Source organism: Manihot esculenta, chromosome 15 (genome assembly GCF_001659605.2).
Source record: "Manihot esculenta cultivar AM560-2 chromosome 15, M.esculenta_v8, whole genome shotgun sequence".
Classification (NCBI taxonomy): Eukaryota; Viridiplantae; Streptophyta; class Magnoliopsida; order Malpighiales; family Euphorbiaceae; genus Manihot; species Manihot esculenta.
Genome location: NC_035175.2, coordinates 1,704,908 through 1,720,874, shown reverse-complemented (window position 1 = coordinate 1,720,874; position 15,967 = coordinate 1,704,908). Strand labels below are relative to the sequence as shown.

Sequence of the window (15,967 nt, the reverse complement as noted above, 5' to 3'; positions counted from 1 at the left end):
TTGCGGATAGAGCGTAAAACGTGCCCTTACAACTTTCAGCACGCAAATTGCAGACCAAATCAAATTGCTAGCACAGGAGCAAAAGACAATAATAAACAGAAATGGCAGTCAAATACTCTCTTTCCTTGATTGCGAGTCGAAGAATAACTACTAACATTTTCACAAATGAACAGTACAAATGATTTTGTATCAAATAAAACCAACACCATCAACTTTAAACGCATTCAATAAGCCTATTTTCCTTACCGTTTTGTGTATTTTACAGTACTAAATCATTGCTGCTATCTTAATTACAAAACAAATAATCATCACTGTTGAAACACCCCCCCCCAAAAAAAAAAAAAAAAAAAATCTAATTTTCATCGATTTCGGAACAAGCTGAAATCCCAACGACGCATCAAACCATCAATAATGTGGCTTGCTGGGTTCCGTTCTACTGTCAAGGTGGCTTTTGTTTTACTTGACAAGTCAGTATCTGTTGAGCTCTGGCCGCTCCCTGAGGTATCACTACGAGTAGAAGTGCTTGCGCTTCCTGATTCAGTCATGGATGGTGGGGTGTCAAATGCTGGCCCCCTGAATGACACAATCGGATCAGGTGATGGGTGTTTTGTTGCTGAATTTACAAGGTTGGTTGCTGGAGAGGAAGTGGGTTCCATCTTTGAAAGTTCATGTTGCTCTACCGTCTTCAAGGAATCACAATGTTCTGCAATGGAAGATGCATCTACATATTGTCTTTGTGAAGATTCCATGGACTTCGGGTTGATACTAGGCTGTTGTTCTTCAGCATTAGGGTTTCTCATCTCCAAGTCCTTGAGTGATGCAATCACTGCTTCCATGAACATCTGAAAAATGCAGATAACTTGAGTCTCGAGAGGGTTAATATCATGTCACAGATTCCATGTAAAATTACTCACCCTTTCTTCCTCCTCTACATCACATGGAAAACCTGCCAAGTCATCCAGTTGATACTCCACATATTGATCATCATCCATCATGGTTGGAACATGGGGACCATAGGGATGACCATTGGATAATTCAAAGCTTATCATTTTGGATGATGATGCCAAATTATTGTCATTGATTTCTCCAACCTGCAGAGGAAAAAAAAGCCATGTCATTCATCTCTGTTGTGCTCAGCAACCTGTCAAGCCCCTATTTATAATCTTCCGAATGGGGAGAACCAAAACATTTTATAAAAACAAGGACTGAAATTTTGAAGAGAGGGAAAGAATTTTGGATTGCTGTTAGGGGTCATATATTCCCTAAAATGAATCATCTACGTAATATGTTAAATTTGTTACAAATGTTGTCTACTCTATTGCCAAAAAGGCAAGAGGATACCTCAACTTCAGATTGTTTGCCCTCAGAAGGAATATCAGATGGAACCTGAACAGAGTCAAAGAAGCTCTTCAATCTAATGTAACACACAACACAATACAGCTAAATAACCGAAGTGTTAATTTCTTTTCAGGTTAATGAACTGAACCTAATTCCTGAAACTACTTCTTTACCATGCAACAGGAGCAATTATTAAAATGGCTCTCAAGTTCTCTTACTCTGTTCATTCTTATCTAGTTCCCTCCCACAGTTGCATGCATACCTTAGGTTGGGGAGGTAGGATGAGAGAGATCATAAGAGCCATTATATACATCCAAATTTTGTATAAATCAAACAACTCTAAAGGCCAAATTTACGCATTTGATGCATTTAGTCTAAACAAATGTCACATATCTTCAACTTCTCATGCTGAGTGCCTTTCTCATATTCAAGCAAAAAGCATAAAAAGTAATAATGGACCTCTGTTCGACTCATCGGTCGTTTGGGACGAACTTGTTCAAGGGAATGGGCATCTTCTCCATTGCTTGTTGATGGTTCTGCAACTGATAATCAATCAATAGGAGAATCAATAAAAGAGTGCCGAATCAAAGGAAGATGGAAATTAATATTGTGAAGTTAAAAGGTCACAACATAATGAGTCATGCCTTTAGAAACAACTGTAAATTCCAGGTTATTGCCTACTTCATGCACAGTGCTCCAACTACCCTGAAGGTAAAACAATCAACAAATTGGCAAATTTTAGTGGATTGAATCTGGTTCTTCTGATAAAATCAGGGCCAACAGCCAGATGGAGTTTTGTTCAATTTACCTTACCAAAGTTATCAAGCATTGTGTCAAAATATGTTCCCCCAACCTCATCCTCTGGAGGATGCAAAACATTGTGGAAAAAAATATTTATGGAATCAAAGTAGAACTGTGGGCGTGGAGAATTGTGATCTCCTTCAAACTTTATAATATTCTTATCTCCCTGCAAAATTCATGTGGCAGAAAACAAGTGCAATAGAGTATGAAACAGAGAAACTGCAAGGCAATAGACAGTTATATACCAACAAACTATATGCAAAAGTGTCAAACCACAAGAAAGAAATGGCACACAAAAGGGGTATTCACAAACTTTGCAGAACCATTACCTAAAATTAAAATAACCAGATAATACACCCTAAATTTTTAAGATAAATATAAGGCAAATATGTCAAACTTTGGCAGGACTATCACCCTAAGGAAGGAAAAAAGAAAGAAGAAGAGAGAAATAGAGAGATTATGCATACACATATTGCTTCAAGTGCTCCTCATTAACAAGAACAGAACTTACCACATAGGCTTCATATATGCGATCTGAATGATGAGGCTGTATAAAATCATCGTCAATGGCATGCCCGAATAGAGCTGGGACAAAGCAAGACTTAGCCACCTGCAATGCAAATTTATTAATGGAGTAATTTCCTGGAATAATAGGTAAAATGATAAAACTGCACCAAAAAAGACTTGCAGAATTATTATTACCCAACAAATATATTACTACTTTTTTGAGCCTTTTAAAGTATGTGTATAAAGTCTTCCAGAATCAGTTAAGAGGGCTCTTATGCTTCTTGACACATCAAAGAAGTCATCTCATTGTCTTGTTAGAAGATACAAAAACTGAATAACTTATGATTATTTTGTTGCTGAACTGACATCTTAACTGCATATTCCACTCAGTGGCACAACATACAAACTAGAGACTTTAATAAAAATTAATTTAGGTATGAATGTATGAATAACTAACATAGCCTCTTGGGACCTTTACTAGATTGGCAGTTACGCATATAGTACCGTAATAAGCTTCTTTGAAAGAACTGGCAATTATCAGATTCACTGGAAAAGAGAACTGATATGGATACCATCCAAATGCTTTGGTAGATTATATAAAGTTTTACTAATTAAATTCCAACTCATAGTAAGTCTCAGAAATATGTATTAGTAAGTTATTTATAACAAAACAATAATCAGATATATGAACAGATAAGAAGAATAAAACCTTGATAGTGTTCAGATCCATAATGTCAAACTTTGCCTTTCTCTGGACAGCTTTCCGCATATATTGAATTGCAAACTTCACCTAGAACAGGTAAAAAAAGAGAGTCAAGGTCATAGGACCACACAAGAGCTATGACTTGAATGTTCTAAAACAAAATCAGAGACACTCATCAGTTGTCATCAATTATTAAATATATGTAAACAGTCTAAAAGATTGTGGCTGAGTTTCTATTCGGGGCAACAATAAACAAAGGCCACTATCACTTGGGTGAAAGATCAAATTCAAAATTTTGAAGACAACAAGATGGCTAACGAGCATACTCTGAATATTATTCACAACTGCAATTATCCAAAGAAGTATCTCAGCTCCCAGAGCAAAGCACCTAAGATCCACTTTATATTTTCTTTCTCCACCTATTCCTTACCAACTTAAACTTCAACTGCTAAGTGTCCTAATCCTCATACCTCCAGTATTTATTGGGCTTGATGAATGAGCAAGGAGGTTGTATTGGGTTTTGAGTTCATGCTGACACTTCATGAGACAACCAAACCCAATCACCTGAAGACTATAAGCCAGCCTTTGATTAAAAAACCATTTAAACCATCAAATGAGGAGCCTAATGTCACCAATTTGCCTTCCAAGTCCAAACAACTTGAAAACATAAATGGATAATGTTATCAGTGAGCTCAAGTATGCATAACAAAGTTACAGCTCATAGACACAGCAACTGCATGGGAAGTGATCATAAGGATCAGTTACAAACCATTAACTTTTCAGTTCCATAACTTTGTACATCCTTCAAGTCTTCTTATCATAACAAACTCCATAAATAAAAAACACTTGTTGTCCATGTGAGCAAATACGCTACTTACAGTGAATTTGGGAAAACGGAATTTATACGTATCCACAAGTTCCATCATCAGGTCAACCAAATCAGAAAAGGGACTGTCAAGAACCATTCCTGCAATCGAGGGATCTTCAGCTCCATACATCAGGCTGCAAAAAAATAATAATAATAATAATAAATCATGCATGACATCAATTACAGGATAGCAAAAAGAAAGGAGTACACAGGGCAAAAAGCAAAGTAAAAGTCTTTTGATTTGAATAAATAAAGAAAGAAATAATGTAGAGTGCAATGAAATTTCCTATCAAGGTGTTCCAAAAGCTTAAGAAAGAAAAACAAGCAGTCCCCTCTGTGTTCAAAGTTTTAGATATGCTAATGAAGACAACCTGGTGACAGCACCCATTGAACGGCCCCATAAGCCAATCAAAGAGACATTTCCATCTTGCCGCAAATATTCAACCACGGTCCTGAGGTCATCTTTCTGGAAAGCAACCAAGGAATGTAAGACACAAACTTATAATGACAGGAAGCAATAATCAATTCTGAAAGGAAAAAAAATGTGATATGAAGTGTACTAGAACATGAACTTTATAAAGCTTTTATCGGAGAAATACAAACATAATTCTAAATATGCTATTAGAAAGGGAGAGAGAGGTTGGAAACCAATCTATTTGGAAGATGTGATTCAATGATGAACATCCTGCTTCATTTATCAGATATATAACATATGTGACAAGATGGTCAGGCACTTACTTCATTCCACCCCAGAGTCACGTGCTCTCCTCCAGAAATTCCAGATCCCGAGAAATCAAGAGCAAAAACTGTAATATTTGAAGGCAGCAGTATAATAGCAGCCTCACTTGCATCAGCCCTGCACCCACTGCCAAAAACACAGACATACTGCCAATCATATACCATTAATTTAACAACAAATTGTGGGAACAACTTGAATGATCATTTGCATATGAACTGTGTCACTAGGACTGAACCCACTTTCACCTACTCTATTGTTGATGCCAACTTACTGACAGCAGTAGAAAACTATTATTCGTCTAGATAGATAAAAGTCATTGATTTTTGAAGACAAGGTGCAAACTAAAAGTGCCTGTTAGAATATTAGCAAATGCTAACAAACAACAACGTGCTTTCCAATCAACAACTCTCAGATACCTGTTTCCATGACAATATATTACGCATGGCAGTGGCTTTCCTTCAGGACTAACAATGGGCATGTAATGACTGCATTGAAGGATATCTCCCCGGCTATTTTTAATCTGCAGAATATTCAAAATGCCTATAATGAGCTGAATATCCGTTTAAAAAATCAAGTTTCCAAAAAGGTATAGAGGATTTCACTGGTGAAAAAAGAAAGGAACAAAAAGCAAAATTAAAAACCATCATTTCTAAGTACAGTCAGAAGCATAATAAAAAAAATCAAGTTGATGTGAACAAGGTTATTTACAAAATATTCATGAGAAAGTTTTGATAAGTGGAGAATTCTTCAGTTATAGTTTACCACCATGACATTGCCAATGAGATTATTCATTAAAAAGGAAAGAGAAAAACTAATAATGTGAATATATACAAGTAGTCTGCTGATTTACCTCCAAATCTTTTCTCTGATACCATTTCCCTTTCAGCATAAACTCTTGGTCCAGTAAGTCATGTTTTGGGTTGTACTCAGCCCTGCAGTGTTCAAAAAAAGGTAAATAGTATTAAAAGATACAAGAGAACAAATAAATAAATCAACGTAGTTAAAATTTCCTTCATACCTATCTCATTCAATCTTAATACCAAAGTGCATCACATCAAATACATCAAAATTATAACTGTTTAAATTTGAAGTGTTCAAGAACTCTGATTATTCTATGGCAGCAAACTATTTCTTGTACAAATTAAAATTAGATAACAAGAATCATAAACATACTTGCATCCCAAAGCATAGCATTTCTTTTGGCTATCTAATGCATATCTACTTATAAATATAGGTATCTGACTGAACAATTTTGTGGACTAGAAAACTTGACTTGTGGACCCAGCTTACTCCTAATAATGAGAGTCTTGACTTCAAATCCATGGTTCAGAGACAGAAAGTTTTTTCAATTAATCAAACACATTTTTAGAAAGCCATCTATACCATTCAGAACCGTTAGAATATAAACTTTTTCAGGCTTTGAGTATCACTGCATCACATTAAAAAGTGCAAAAACAAAGCCAATAGAAGTACAGAAAGGAAGTCCTGAGCGTCACATGCTGACCTTATCAAAACTCCTATTGAATTTCAACACCTAAATAAATAGCCGAAAGAGAAGAATATAGAAAATTTCAACAGCATTTTTTTTTTGAAACTAAGATTTCAACAGCATGTGAGAACAAAACAAAGGATTTCCACTAAGTAATGTAAATATGATTGAGAACTACAATTACATAACAACATCAAAACCTATATAGAACATTAAAAGCTTCTCCATAAAGAACTTTTAAGAGGAGAAAATCAACAAACCAACATAAGAAATTTGCACAAGAATATCATGAGTGCTAAGTAACCGTAAACGCAGATAGAGATCTTGAATTCTTAACGAATCAACTAAGAAAGAAATATGGAAAGCGGTAACAAGTCCAAACTAATACACCCTTTGGGGGCTAAGAAACCGATCCAAGTAAAATAAAAATCAAATCAAATTTGAATCTCTGCATTCAAAATTAAGCTCATTAAGGAAAGGGTATCAAATTTTATTTCAACCCAGATGACAGATAACCGAGGTTCAAATTCTATTCCTACTGCTAAGGAACCCAACAGACTCGAAAATCCCAACTATAAATCTGAACCCAAAAAGAAAAGCAGAAAAAAAAAATACAAACAAGCATACAAAAAGAGAATTGAAAAGTGAGGAAATTGCTTACCTCGGAGGACGTATTATAAAGTTGACAAGCTGCTCCATAGAGATAGATAACGATCAAATTTGATTTGATCCCTTCTTCCCCTGGTTTGTCTCACGTTTATCCACTCTTTCTTAGCTGTTCTATTTCGCTAGTTTAGTAAATAAAGTAATAAAAAATAGAGGCTATAGAATATTAAAAATAGTGAAAAGAGACAGAACGGAAGTACAAAACAAGGGAACAGAGAAGCGAAGTTACTCTGCAAGCTCTGTGCATCTGCAGCAGATTTTATCAGACAGAGAAAGAGGAAGAAGATAAAAAAGGAGGAGGAGAAGAAGCAGCCAAGGGACCGTCCTCTGCAGGTGATTTTAACTAGTTATTGTTTTTGGTTTTTCTTGTCGCAAGTGGTTTCCATAATTCCATTTGGGAGTTGTTCCTTTCCTTCGCTCTAAACCCAACGAGGGAGTTAAAATAAAAGGTCAAAAAAAAAAAAGAAAAAAAGGCCTCAATTTCGATGGCTCTCCTCAGTCCTCACACGTGCGAATATAGAACTTTGCTTTTAGGCCTTGCAAGTGTGTGGACGACTTCAAGGCAGTCCAAGATTTCATTGGGCTTCGGCCCAACTCTTCCGTATTTTCAGCATTTTTTATCCATTTGAATATCCACTTTGTTAAAAAATAAAATTCTCTTTTTCTATATTAGTAGGTATTATTCATTAAAATTATAGTTTTCGGTAATAGAGTGCATTAAATAGTTATTATCCATAGGCCTATGAATGTTCCAAAGCTAAGGTAGAATCTGCAAGGCTACTTGATTGAGGAGACTCTTCATTTTGATTACAAATGAAAGTAGGAAAAGGGTTTCAAAAATAGCCTCAACTTTTCGTCGAAGGTCTTTACAAAAGTTATGATTGAAAGGTTAATTCAATGATGTGAAGTATTACCCACCATACAAATTCATTCAGGTTGCTTCTAAGATTATAGACAACTCATGCCAATTCTCAAATGCTTTTGGTCCTCAACTCTTATTATGAATTCTTGAAAATCAAACCCAATTTGGATCTTCAATTATAATTGGTGGGTTTTTAACACAGTTGAGTTTTTGAGGATGTTCAACACCAATAATGTCCTGAAAAGAAGTGAATGAGATTTTCCACCTAATCCAATAAGCAGTTGGGGTTTTAAAAATGATAGTTTAACACAAACTACTTGGATGTTAGAAGGTTTGAATCTGATGTACACGTATTTTTCTGTTCCTGGATGTTGTGTTCGTATCAAAACGTTTGTTTCTTAGTTCAATCTCTTTGGGAAGTTCAATTGAATTTGGCCATTTGGAGTAATAACTTACACTTGATGATAATGAGAGAGATCTGACAAATTCATTTTTATATAAGCTAGTAATCTTATTACTAGAAATAAATGAGTAATACAAAAATAATGAACTTGACATTTAAATTATGTGCAATGAAGCTCACTGAGAAGGCTCCTTCCTTATCCAGTGGTCCCAAATGTGCTAAAACAAATGTCAGGATCATCACCCTCCATCAAACATCAGCCAGCTCAACCTCTGATTCATCCACACAACTAAACCTGCAATAAAGCAACAATTCATTTTTACTTTGCTTTTTTCACAGTTAATTACCTTTCCAATTATGAGTTCTTCCTTTTTTTGGATACTAAAATATTCTTTTATTGGAAGTCAACTAAGCTAATATTATGAAAAGCCAGTTTGAGCTTCCCATTATTCCATAAAGCAAACCTTGTGGCTGAAACTTAATTAAACATAGACAGTCTATTTGACTTGGAAATCTCACTTTTACTTTCAAGCATTCTGATATCTCAACTTTCAACTGTAAGTATTCAAATTAACAATCTCTGAGGCAAGTCCTGCAAGACTCACATTCTTTTTGCTCTTCTTGCCTTTTCAGATCCTTCCAGGTAAGTTCTTTGCGCATGTCTCTTTCACTCCTTGAGTGCTTTGCCATAAAGAAAATGGCCATATGGGTTTTGACTAAAGCAACAATTATAGACACCCTCTTTGCACAGCATTGGGACACTAGAGATCTTTAAATTGAAGATGGAGGGGAGAATGGAGAGCTGGCATAATGAAGCTCCAACCCATATTACTTTGTTTTCTGTTTTTCCTTTATGTAGATTCTGGTAAAAGTGGAGCTCAAAGAGATTTACCCTGTAACAAAGGTATGATCATATTTCTACAGCAACTTCTAGTTGGGGAATAGGAACATCATAATCAATCTGCGACCTTTTGGTCATTTAAGGAAGAGATGTACTTTAATGCCATTAATTCACCTGGTCCACAAGAGGCACGGTAGGCGGATAGCGGATAATCCAACATAATCCGTAGACTATGGCCATCCGAGTCAACATGCTGGACTCGCTTTATCTTTTTTGCCATATATTTCTTCCACGTTATTATGAGTTATGCAATTGGAGCTTCTCTTTCTGCTATGTTACATAATCAGTATGAAAAGAGTTTAAATACAACTAGCGTGCAGGATATGTTGCCCATAGATAATAACCCTTGATCATTGAGACCACAACACAGTGCCTACTGATACTTGGTCTGGTCAAATGGCAGCTAGGAACAGTTTCAATAACTTTGAAAACCTTTTAATTGCTTGAAACAGAGCGGAACTGGGCTAAGCAGGTGAAAATACCATATTGTGGCCTGTGTTATAGCCAGAGAAACAGAATTTCATAGCAGAGAAGCAGGTTTAAGGAATTTATACTTGCAATTTTCCTAAAAGAATTCTGCAGAAATATGTCAAAGAGAGAGAGAGAAGGGGAAGCAAATATAGAGTTGGTTGGTTAGCTCTCGCTGTGTTTTGTGGTCGATCCACCTTGATCTTTTGGAATGTGCTAACAAAATTTTCTCTGCTTTGATTCATCTTTCTTTATTAAACGTTAATCTATTGTGTTCTGAATTCTTCAGTTTTTAAGTTCTTGTTTATATTTGTTCTAATTTTCCAGCAAGGAGTAGGTCAAAATGGCACAATCTTGACACCCTCTTCCCCATGGCAGATGAGAATACTGAAGAATTCTGTACCTGCAAGTCCCGTGACAGCAAAGATATGGAGAGCAGAACGAGAAAGGAACAGCTAAAACGCTGCCAGATTTTAAAGTGTTTGCCGTGAGTCTAAATCAGGCACTATCAATAGGATAGAGAATCTTTGTAAAATAAGGAACCGGTGTGAGTAGGCTGTTTAGTAGTCTTTCTAAATAAATTTCCCTTAATTAATACCTGTAACTTTATTCCTTCACTGTCCGCAGAGCCAAATATTCCAGAAAAAAGTGATCCAGGGACCCAGATTCAAGGCTTCATTTGATTCCTTCCTCTTCAGTGAGGCAAGTCCAGTAACGATAAGGAATTAAAGATATTTCTTGCAAATTAAGAAAGTCCAATAGTCCATTAACAAAAATTATGCATAAAAATGTGGCAGGATCACCCTCTTCATAACTTGTAGTCAGGAACAGAAGAACTCCTTTGCATATATATAGTTCTCCTCCAAATCATTAAGGGAGACGCAGAATAAATAGTCCTGTCCGCTTGCCATTGTCTCCAAATTCCCAAAATGGCCACGGCTTCAGGAGCATCCAAATCAGCAGCCTTCTTGCTTTCAATTATCAATATTGCCCTGCATTTCATCATTATAGTAGCTGTAAATCATGGGATTAAAAGAACTCCAGAAACGGGTAAATTCAGATATCTGCACACAGAATTTTTTAGTTTATCAGCAACAAGCAGCTATTAACAAGTCCTGTAATGAATTCCTGCTAGCATATTTCCAATATACTTCCCAAGATGCCAACAGGTTTCTTCATCATTTTCTCCCTGCTTTGTGGGGTAGTTGGCATCTGTAATGAATTTTATATAATTAATTGCAACATAATATTAATTTTATGATCATGAAATTATATAATATCAGTAATTTTTTATTTAAATATTAATAATAAAATTTATTAAATATTAATATATTAAAATTATAAAAATATTTATTATTATAAAAATATAATATAAATAATATAATTAGTTTAATATAATATAAATATATTATTATAATATATTAATAATTTAAAAAATGAAAAAAATAAAATCATTTCCTCACCAAGTCATTATTTATTATTATTTTTATTTTTAAAAATAGCATGGCATCACTCACAGATGCCTCTGCCTATGATTTAATTTTTTTTATTTATTAAAATATTATAATAATATAAATTAATTAATATATTATTTATATATTATATTAATTCAAGGATTTTATTTATATTATATTTTTTAATAATAAATTTTTTTATAATATATTTTATTAAATTATTATTTTACAGTCGTACTTAATCACACAAATAATATTAATTTTATAATACTAAAATTATATAATGTGAATAATATTTTTAATTTAAATATTAATAATAAAATATATTAAATATTAATATATAAAATATATTAATATTTAAAATTATAAAATAAAAATAGACTTAATTAAATATTATACGTAATTATTCGATTGTTATTATTAATAAAATTTATTAAATATTATTATATTAAAATTATAAAAAATATTTATTATTATAAAAATATAATATAAATAATATTTTAAAATTAATATGATATAAATATTTTATTATAATATATTAATAATTAAAAATAAAAAAAATAATGCGCATACTACAATTAATATTATAGTTTGCAAGGGTGGGAGATTTACTGTGTCTACTCGACATGTCGTTTGCCAATTTGGCACGGGCGCAATTGTCTTTAGCAAACGACAACCGTTTTACTTTTCATGTAAAGGAAGATTTACTGTGTCTACTCGTCCGGCTCTGCAACAACAATACCGATGAGCTCCGCTAACAGCACAATCCTAAATACCATTTCCCCTTCTTTATGTGGCAAGTTTCGAAACCCTAATTTCAAAACCTTAATTCCGCAAAGTCGCATACCTATTTACTCTAAATGTCGTCTAAACCATACACCTACTATTTCGTTTTATAACATCCCTGCAAGTTTAAAGCTGAGAAGTTCCAAAATTAGAGCTTCAGGGGACAGCACGGGTGAGACTGGGAACTGGTTAAACCAGTTTTCGAGCGGTGCTTTGGCGGCCGATAAAATTTTTAGACTTATTTCGGGTGCCACAGCGAGTCCCATTGCCCAGTTCATATCTTCGCCAACCACCTTTTTGCATTCTGTTGACCCCAGAATCAAATTGGTAAATTTCATTTTGAATTCAATTCTTGTTTGTAGCTTCAGTCCACCCAAAGTGGCTAACCGTTGTATGTTGCAGAGGTTATCTTAATGACATGATTGGTACTGATATTATTCATGTATGCTTTTGTTAATTTATCTTCATAAAATTGATTGTTGACAACATTTGAGAAGATAACATATTTGCCTTTTCAAATCAATCCTATTATTTTGCTTATGCAGATATGGCTCTTGGTCTTAGTTGTTTTGCCAGCACGGTCACATATAATAATGCGTTTTGGATTGGTGGTGTACATTGCTCTTCTGTCAATATGGATTCTCCCAAGACAAGTCTGGATGGTAAATTCAGTAGTTTGACTTTTTAAATGCAAAGAGCAGGTTGTATAAAAAATTTGCTTCCGGATAGTTTACTCTTTTGAATGGTTTTATAGTGACATTTATTGCTGATTTCCTGAATCCTCTTAGGATCAATTGGGAAGAGTGTCATTGCTTTCTGGGATTCTATTCATAATGTTGGGGCTGGGTGCAGATAGTGCACCTCCTCTTGTCCAGCCAAGAACTCCACCGCCTGCAATGATGGGCTTGCCTAATCTTCCTGTGTCTTTGGAAGGTTATTCATATTTAATCATGAAGCTAGGACCATTAAAGTTTACAAGGAAGGGTTTGTCAGTAGCAAGCACGGCTGCATGCTTAACCTTCACTGTGAGTTCATTTCACATCCTTAGGTCCTCTTTGTCTCTCCATGATAATGAAGTTCTTGTGAACCTGTTTCCTATGGCATTTGAGGACATGAATCATTCATGCATGCACATGTGCACTCAGACATGATTAACATGGTGCATATCTCAGACCCTTGCAAAAAGTTATCTCATGGGTTTTAGTAAGCATTTTTTGATAGACACCCTGTCTATGTGTTTTTTGATAGATTTTCCAAAGTGCAAGCCTCTGCCTGGCAACCACAACTCCAGAACAATTGGCATTTGCATTGCGGTGGTTTATGCTCCCTTTGAGGTGTATTGGTGTACCAGTTTCTGAAATCACTCTTACCCTCTTGCTGTCTTTGAGATTCATCAATCTAGTGTTTGATGAGGTAAGAGATAGATCAGTTGATTAGTTAATTATTTGTCAAATAAACTGCAGACTTTAAATATTTGCTATTGATCTCTTTGATAATTCAACAGGCTTATTGAAAATTATAACATTGATTGCCCTCGTATTCATTTTTTTCTGTTTTCAGGTACGCAATGTTGCACTAGGCATTGTATCTCGCAGGATAAATTGGGAGCAATTGACAATCATGGAGACAATTGATAGTAAGCACACAGTTCTACCATTTTATCTTCTGAGAGAAACAAGAGTAGAGAAGGGAGTGAGGGGAGGTAGGATGGGATCTGGGTTCTTTATTGCTGTATAATATTTAATTTGGTGGCTGTTCTCAAATATAAGTTCTTTCAAACTCGATGAAGAAGGCTGTTAGAACTGGTCATAATGTAGTTCTTCAATTACATGATATTTGTGTCACAAAGAGAGATGTGAAAAGAACACAATTCCTGCTCCTCCATTACATGTGTAGTATTTCATGCTTCAATGTTAATGTAATTGGAGTTGAATATGAGCATTGACTTGGGTATCTAATACTAATAAGTCGCCAGCTAATACTTTATAGCCCTTCATGATCCTAAGCACTATGGATGTTGTAATGAACAATTGTAAGATATATACTGTAGGAACTAAGTTACTTGGATGCAGGTATGAGAGTCAAATATGAGCATTTCTCTGGGAATGCTGAAATTTTTAGGTTCCTTTGATTTGAAGTTTCCTCAGATCAAAATAACATTATCTGATATGAACAATTTTGGGTATGGTGAAAAGTCAAAGGGAATATTGTTTTTTCCACTTCTGCTTGAAAACATGTTTGTTTTAGTGATAGTGACTTTCACTTTATTCTTGGCTTTGCAGTTTTTGCTTCCTACATCCGTCGAATCTTCAAGAATATCTTTAACCATGCAGAGCAGATATCCCAGGTTTTCCTCCACCATTTAATATTTTCACTGCCTGACAATGAGTCATCAAGTCTAATGTTTGTCCGATTTTAAATGTGTTACTTCCATAAGAGTGACATCTCCTAAATTTCTTGCACATTCCAATCTATTTGGGAAAAAATTGATGCTGGCTCCTACAAGAAAGTATGATAAACATTCCAATGAAGAGAAATTTGAAATATGTAGAGTTTCTTGCACGTTCCAATCTATTTAGGAAAAAATTGATGCTGGCTCCTACAAGAAAGTATGATAAACATTCCAATAAAGAGAAATTTGAAATATATACGATTGATAAGTAGTGGTAGAAGTTAGGAAAATAAATACCTTTAAAAGTTCTGAATTTTGCTGATGCCTTCTGTAAAATGATAAAAGGAAGTGGGGTATTATGTATTCATTTTCCTTTTGAGGTCTTAAATGAAAACAGTAATTAAACTTTCAGGTGTTTAAAGACTCTAAACCAAGTTTCTGAACTTTGGCCCAATGTCTATGGCAGGGTCCTAGGGCAGATTCTGCAACATCCATTATACTAACAACATTATGTATTTATTTTATAGCCCTGTATATGACAAAAAAAAAAGTTAAAATTTTTCATCTCATCAGCCTTTATCAGTAAGTTTAGAAGGGGAAAGAAATACTTGCGTGATTATAATTGCTGTTTGCTGCTACCTAAAGGTTTCTGCTCATAATACTGTATCTACTGTATGGAATCTACAGGCCATGATTGTGCGAGGCTTTAGAGGGGACAGCAACTCTCATAAAATCTACTTCTTATCAGGATCATCAATTGGGATGGCAGATTTTATTTCCGTATTGTGCCTAATTGGTGTTGTGGGTGGTGCTTTTCTATCTGACTATTTCCTTGTCTGAGTACCATCTCTGCAGTTATATAGGTAAATTCACACTTTATCACAAACGATCTTACTGTGACTTTCAAATACAATCTCCTCTCTCTTTTCTGAAGCCATAATCAAAATGAACCGGAGGTCAAGTGCTCATTAATTCTTGGATATCATCTCCATATGTGCAGATTCAGCAGCTTGTAAAAATTTTACAATTGACTGAAGATGATGCACTCTCAAAGTCAATTCATTTGCAACTATTCCAAACAAGTGGTGGTTTAGCCATGTGACCAAGGCGGGAAGCGTGGATTGGGCCACCTACTAAAATATGGAAGACTTTTAAGTAGTTATTTTGAGTGTGCATTAAAATTGTCCAGGTCCGCTCTTAAATTTCTATTGCCTAGGATGTCTCTGCGTTCATTGTTTTTGATTAAGACCTTTGTAGCATACCCTTACAGCCCTTACAGGTGGTGCATGGGACATTATTGTATATGGCTAGAGGAAGTATTTTTGAAATACAGATGAGTGCACAAAAAATACAGCTAGATCACTGCACATTTTAGCTGTGTAACTTGCCAGGGTTCTCATAAGAAATAGGAAAGAGAGAGAATTTACATGTTCTATGGAATAGATTTCAGATTCTTCCTATTTCTACTCTTATCTACATATATTTTTTAAGATAAAATTCCCCTCCTTGATATATCGTTGGATTGGGATATTCCCCTCAGAACTTGGTTCAGATTTTGCTTGGATTATGTGCGCGGGGTGAGAATGGCAC

General features: G+C 34.8%; 2 protein-coding genes and 1 long non-coding RNA gene across 7 annotated transcripts; 2 read left to right on the top strand and 1 right to left on the bottom strand.

Annotated features, from left to right (window-relative positions):
- Window positions 1-102: 102 nt before the first annotated feature.
- On the bottom strand, window positions 103-7,532 carry LOC110602332. 3 transcript variants are annotated; one of them, XM_021739823.2, is made up of 15 exons: window positions 7,341-7,532; window positions 7,107-7,233; window positions 5,807-5,888; window positions 5,373-5,476; window positions 4,956-5,082; window positions 4,589-4,683; window positions 4,228-4,351; window positions 3,356-3,436; window positions 2,651-2,749; window positions 2,147-2,305; window positions 1,983-2,043; window positions 1,798-1,880; window positions 1,342-1,386; window positions 915-1,091; window positions 103-842 (listed from the first exon to the last, which is right to left on the bottom strand). In XM_021739823.2, the coding sequence occupies exons 2-15, from the start codon at window positions 7,142-7,144 to the stop codon at window positions 360-362; spliced, it is 1,758 nt and encodes a 585-aa protein (XP_021595515.1). In that variant the 5' UTR covers window positions 7,145-7,233; window positions 7,341-7,532; the 3' UTR covers window positions 103-359. The 3 variants fall into 3 exon arrangements, with proteins under 3 accessions (XP_021595515.1, XP_021595516.1, XP_021595517.1); XM_021739824.2 differs by having other exon boundaries at window positions 7,107-7,220; XM_021739825.2 differs by lacking the exon at window positions 1,342-1,386 and having other exon boundaries at window positions 7,107-7,532.
- Window positions 7,533-8,586: 1,054 nt separating this feature from the next.
- LOC122721918 lies at window positions 8,587-10,423 on the top strand. 2 transcript variants are annotated; one of them, XR_006348707.1, is made up of 3 exons: window positions 8,638-9,019; window positions 9,128-9,280; window positions 10,073-10,423. It is a non-coding gene; the product is annotated as an uncharacterized LOC122721918 (long non-coding RNA). The 2 variants fall into 2 exon arrangements; XR_006348706.1 differs by having other exon boundaries at window positions 8,587-9,280.
- A 1,468-nt stretch (window positions 10,424-11,891) lies between these two features.
- LOC110600924 (protein ABCI12, chloroplastic) lies at window positions 11,892-15,812 on the top strand. Of its 2 annotated transcripts, none has more exons than XM_021737857.2 (8): window positions 11,892-12,312; window positions 12,531-12,647; window positions 12,774-13,010; window positions 13,234-13,398; window positions 13,546-13,687; window positions 14,268-14,332; window positions 15,065-15,240; window positions 15,378-15,812. In XM_021737857.2, exons 1-7 carry the CDS (start codon window positions 11,944-11,946, stop codon window positions 15,215-15,217), a joined length of 1,248 nt encoding a protein of 415 aa, XP_021593549.1. In that variant the 5' UTR covers window positions 11,892-11,943; the 3' UTR covers window positions 15,218-15,240; window positions 15,378-15,812. The 2 variants fall into 2 exon arrangements, with proteins under 2 accessions (XP_021593549.1, XP_021593550.1); XM_021737858.2 differs by having other exon boundaries at window positions 11,895-12,312; window positions 13,546-13,621.
- The last annotated feature ends 155 nt before the right edge of the window (window positions 15,813-15,967 follow it).

Bases quoted from the DNA above. Each gene is read 5' to 3' on its own strand.
- LOC110602332 (XM_021739823.2), bottom strand. From the start codon at position 7,144: ATGGAGCAGCTTGTCAACTTTATAATACGTCCTCCGAG. The intron at 2,044-2,146 runs GTAAATTGAACA...TTTTACCTTCAG, and splicing joins TGCTTGATAACTTTGGTAAG to GGTAGTTGGAGCACTGTGCA. The intron at 1,387-1,797 runs GTCCATTATTAC...GACTCTGTTCAG, and splicing joins GACCGATGAGTCGAACAGAG to GTTCCATCTGATATTCCTTC.
- LOC110600924 (XM_021737857.2), top strand. From the start codon at position 11,944: ATGAGCTCCGCTAACAGCACAATCCTAAATACCATTTCCCCTTCTTTA. The intron at 12,648-12,773 runs GTAAATTCAGTA...GAATCCTCTTAG, and splicing joins TCCCAAGACAAGTCTGGATG to GATCAATTGGGAAGAGTGTC. The intron at 13,011-13,233 runs GTGAGTTCATTT...GTTTTTTGATAG, and splicing joins CTGCATGCTTAACCTTCACT to ATTTTCCAAAGTGCAAGCCT.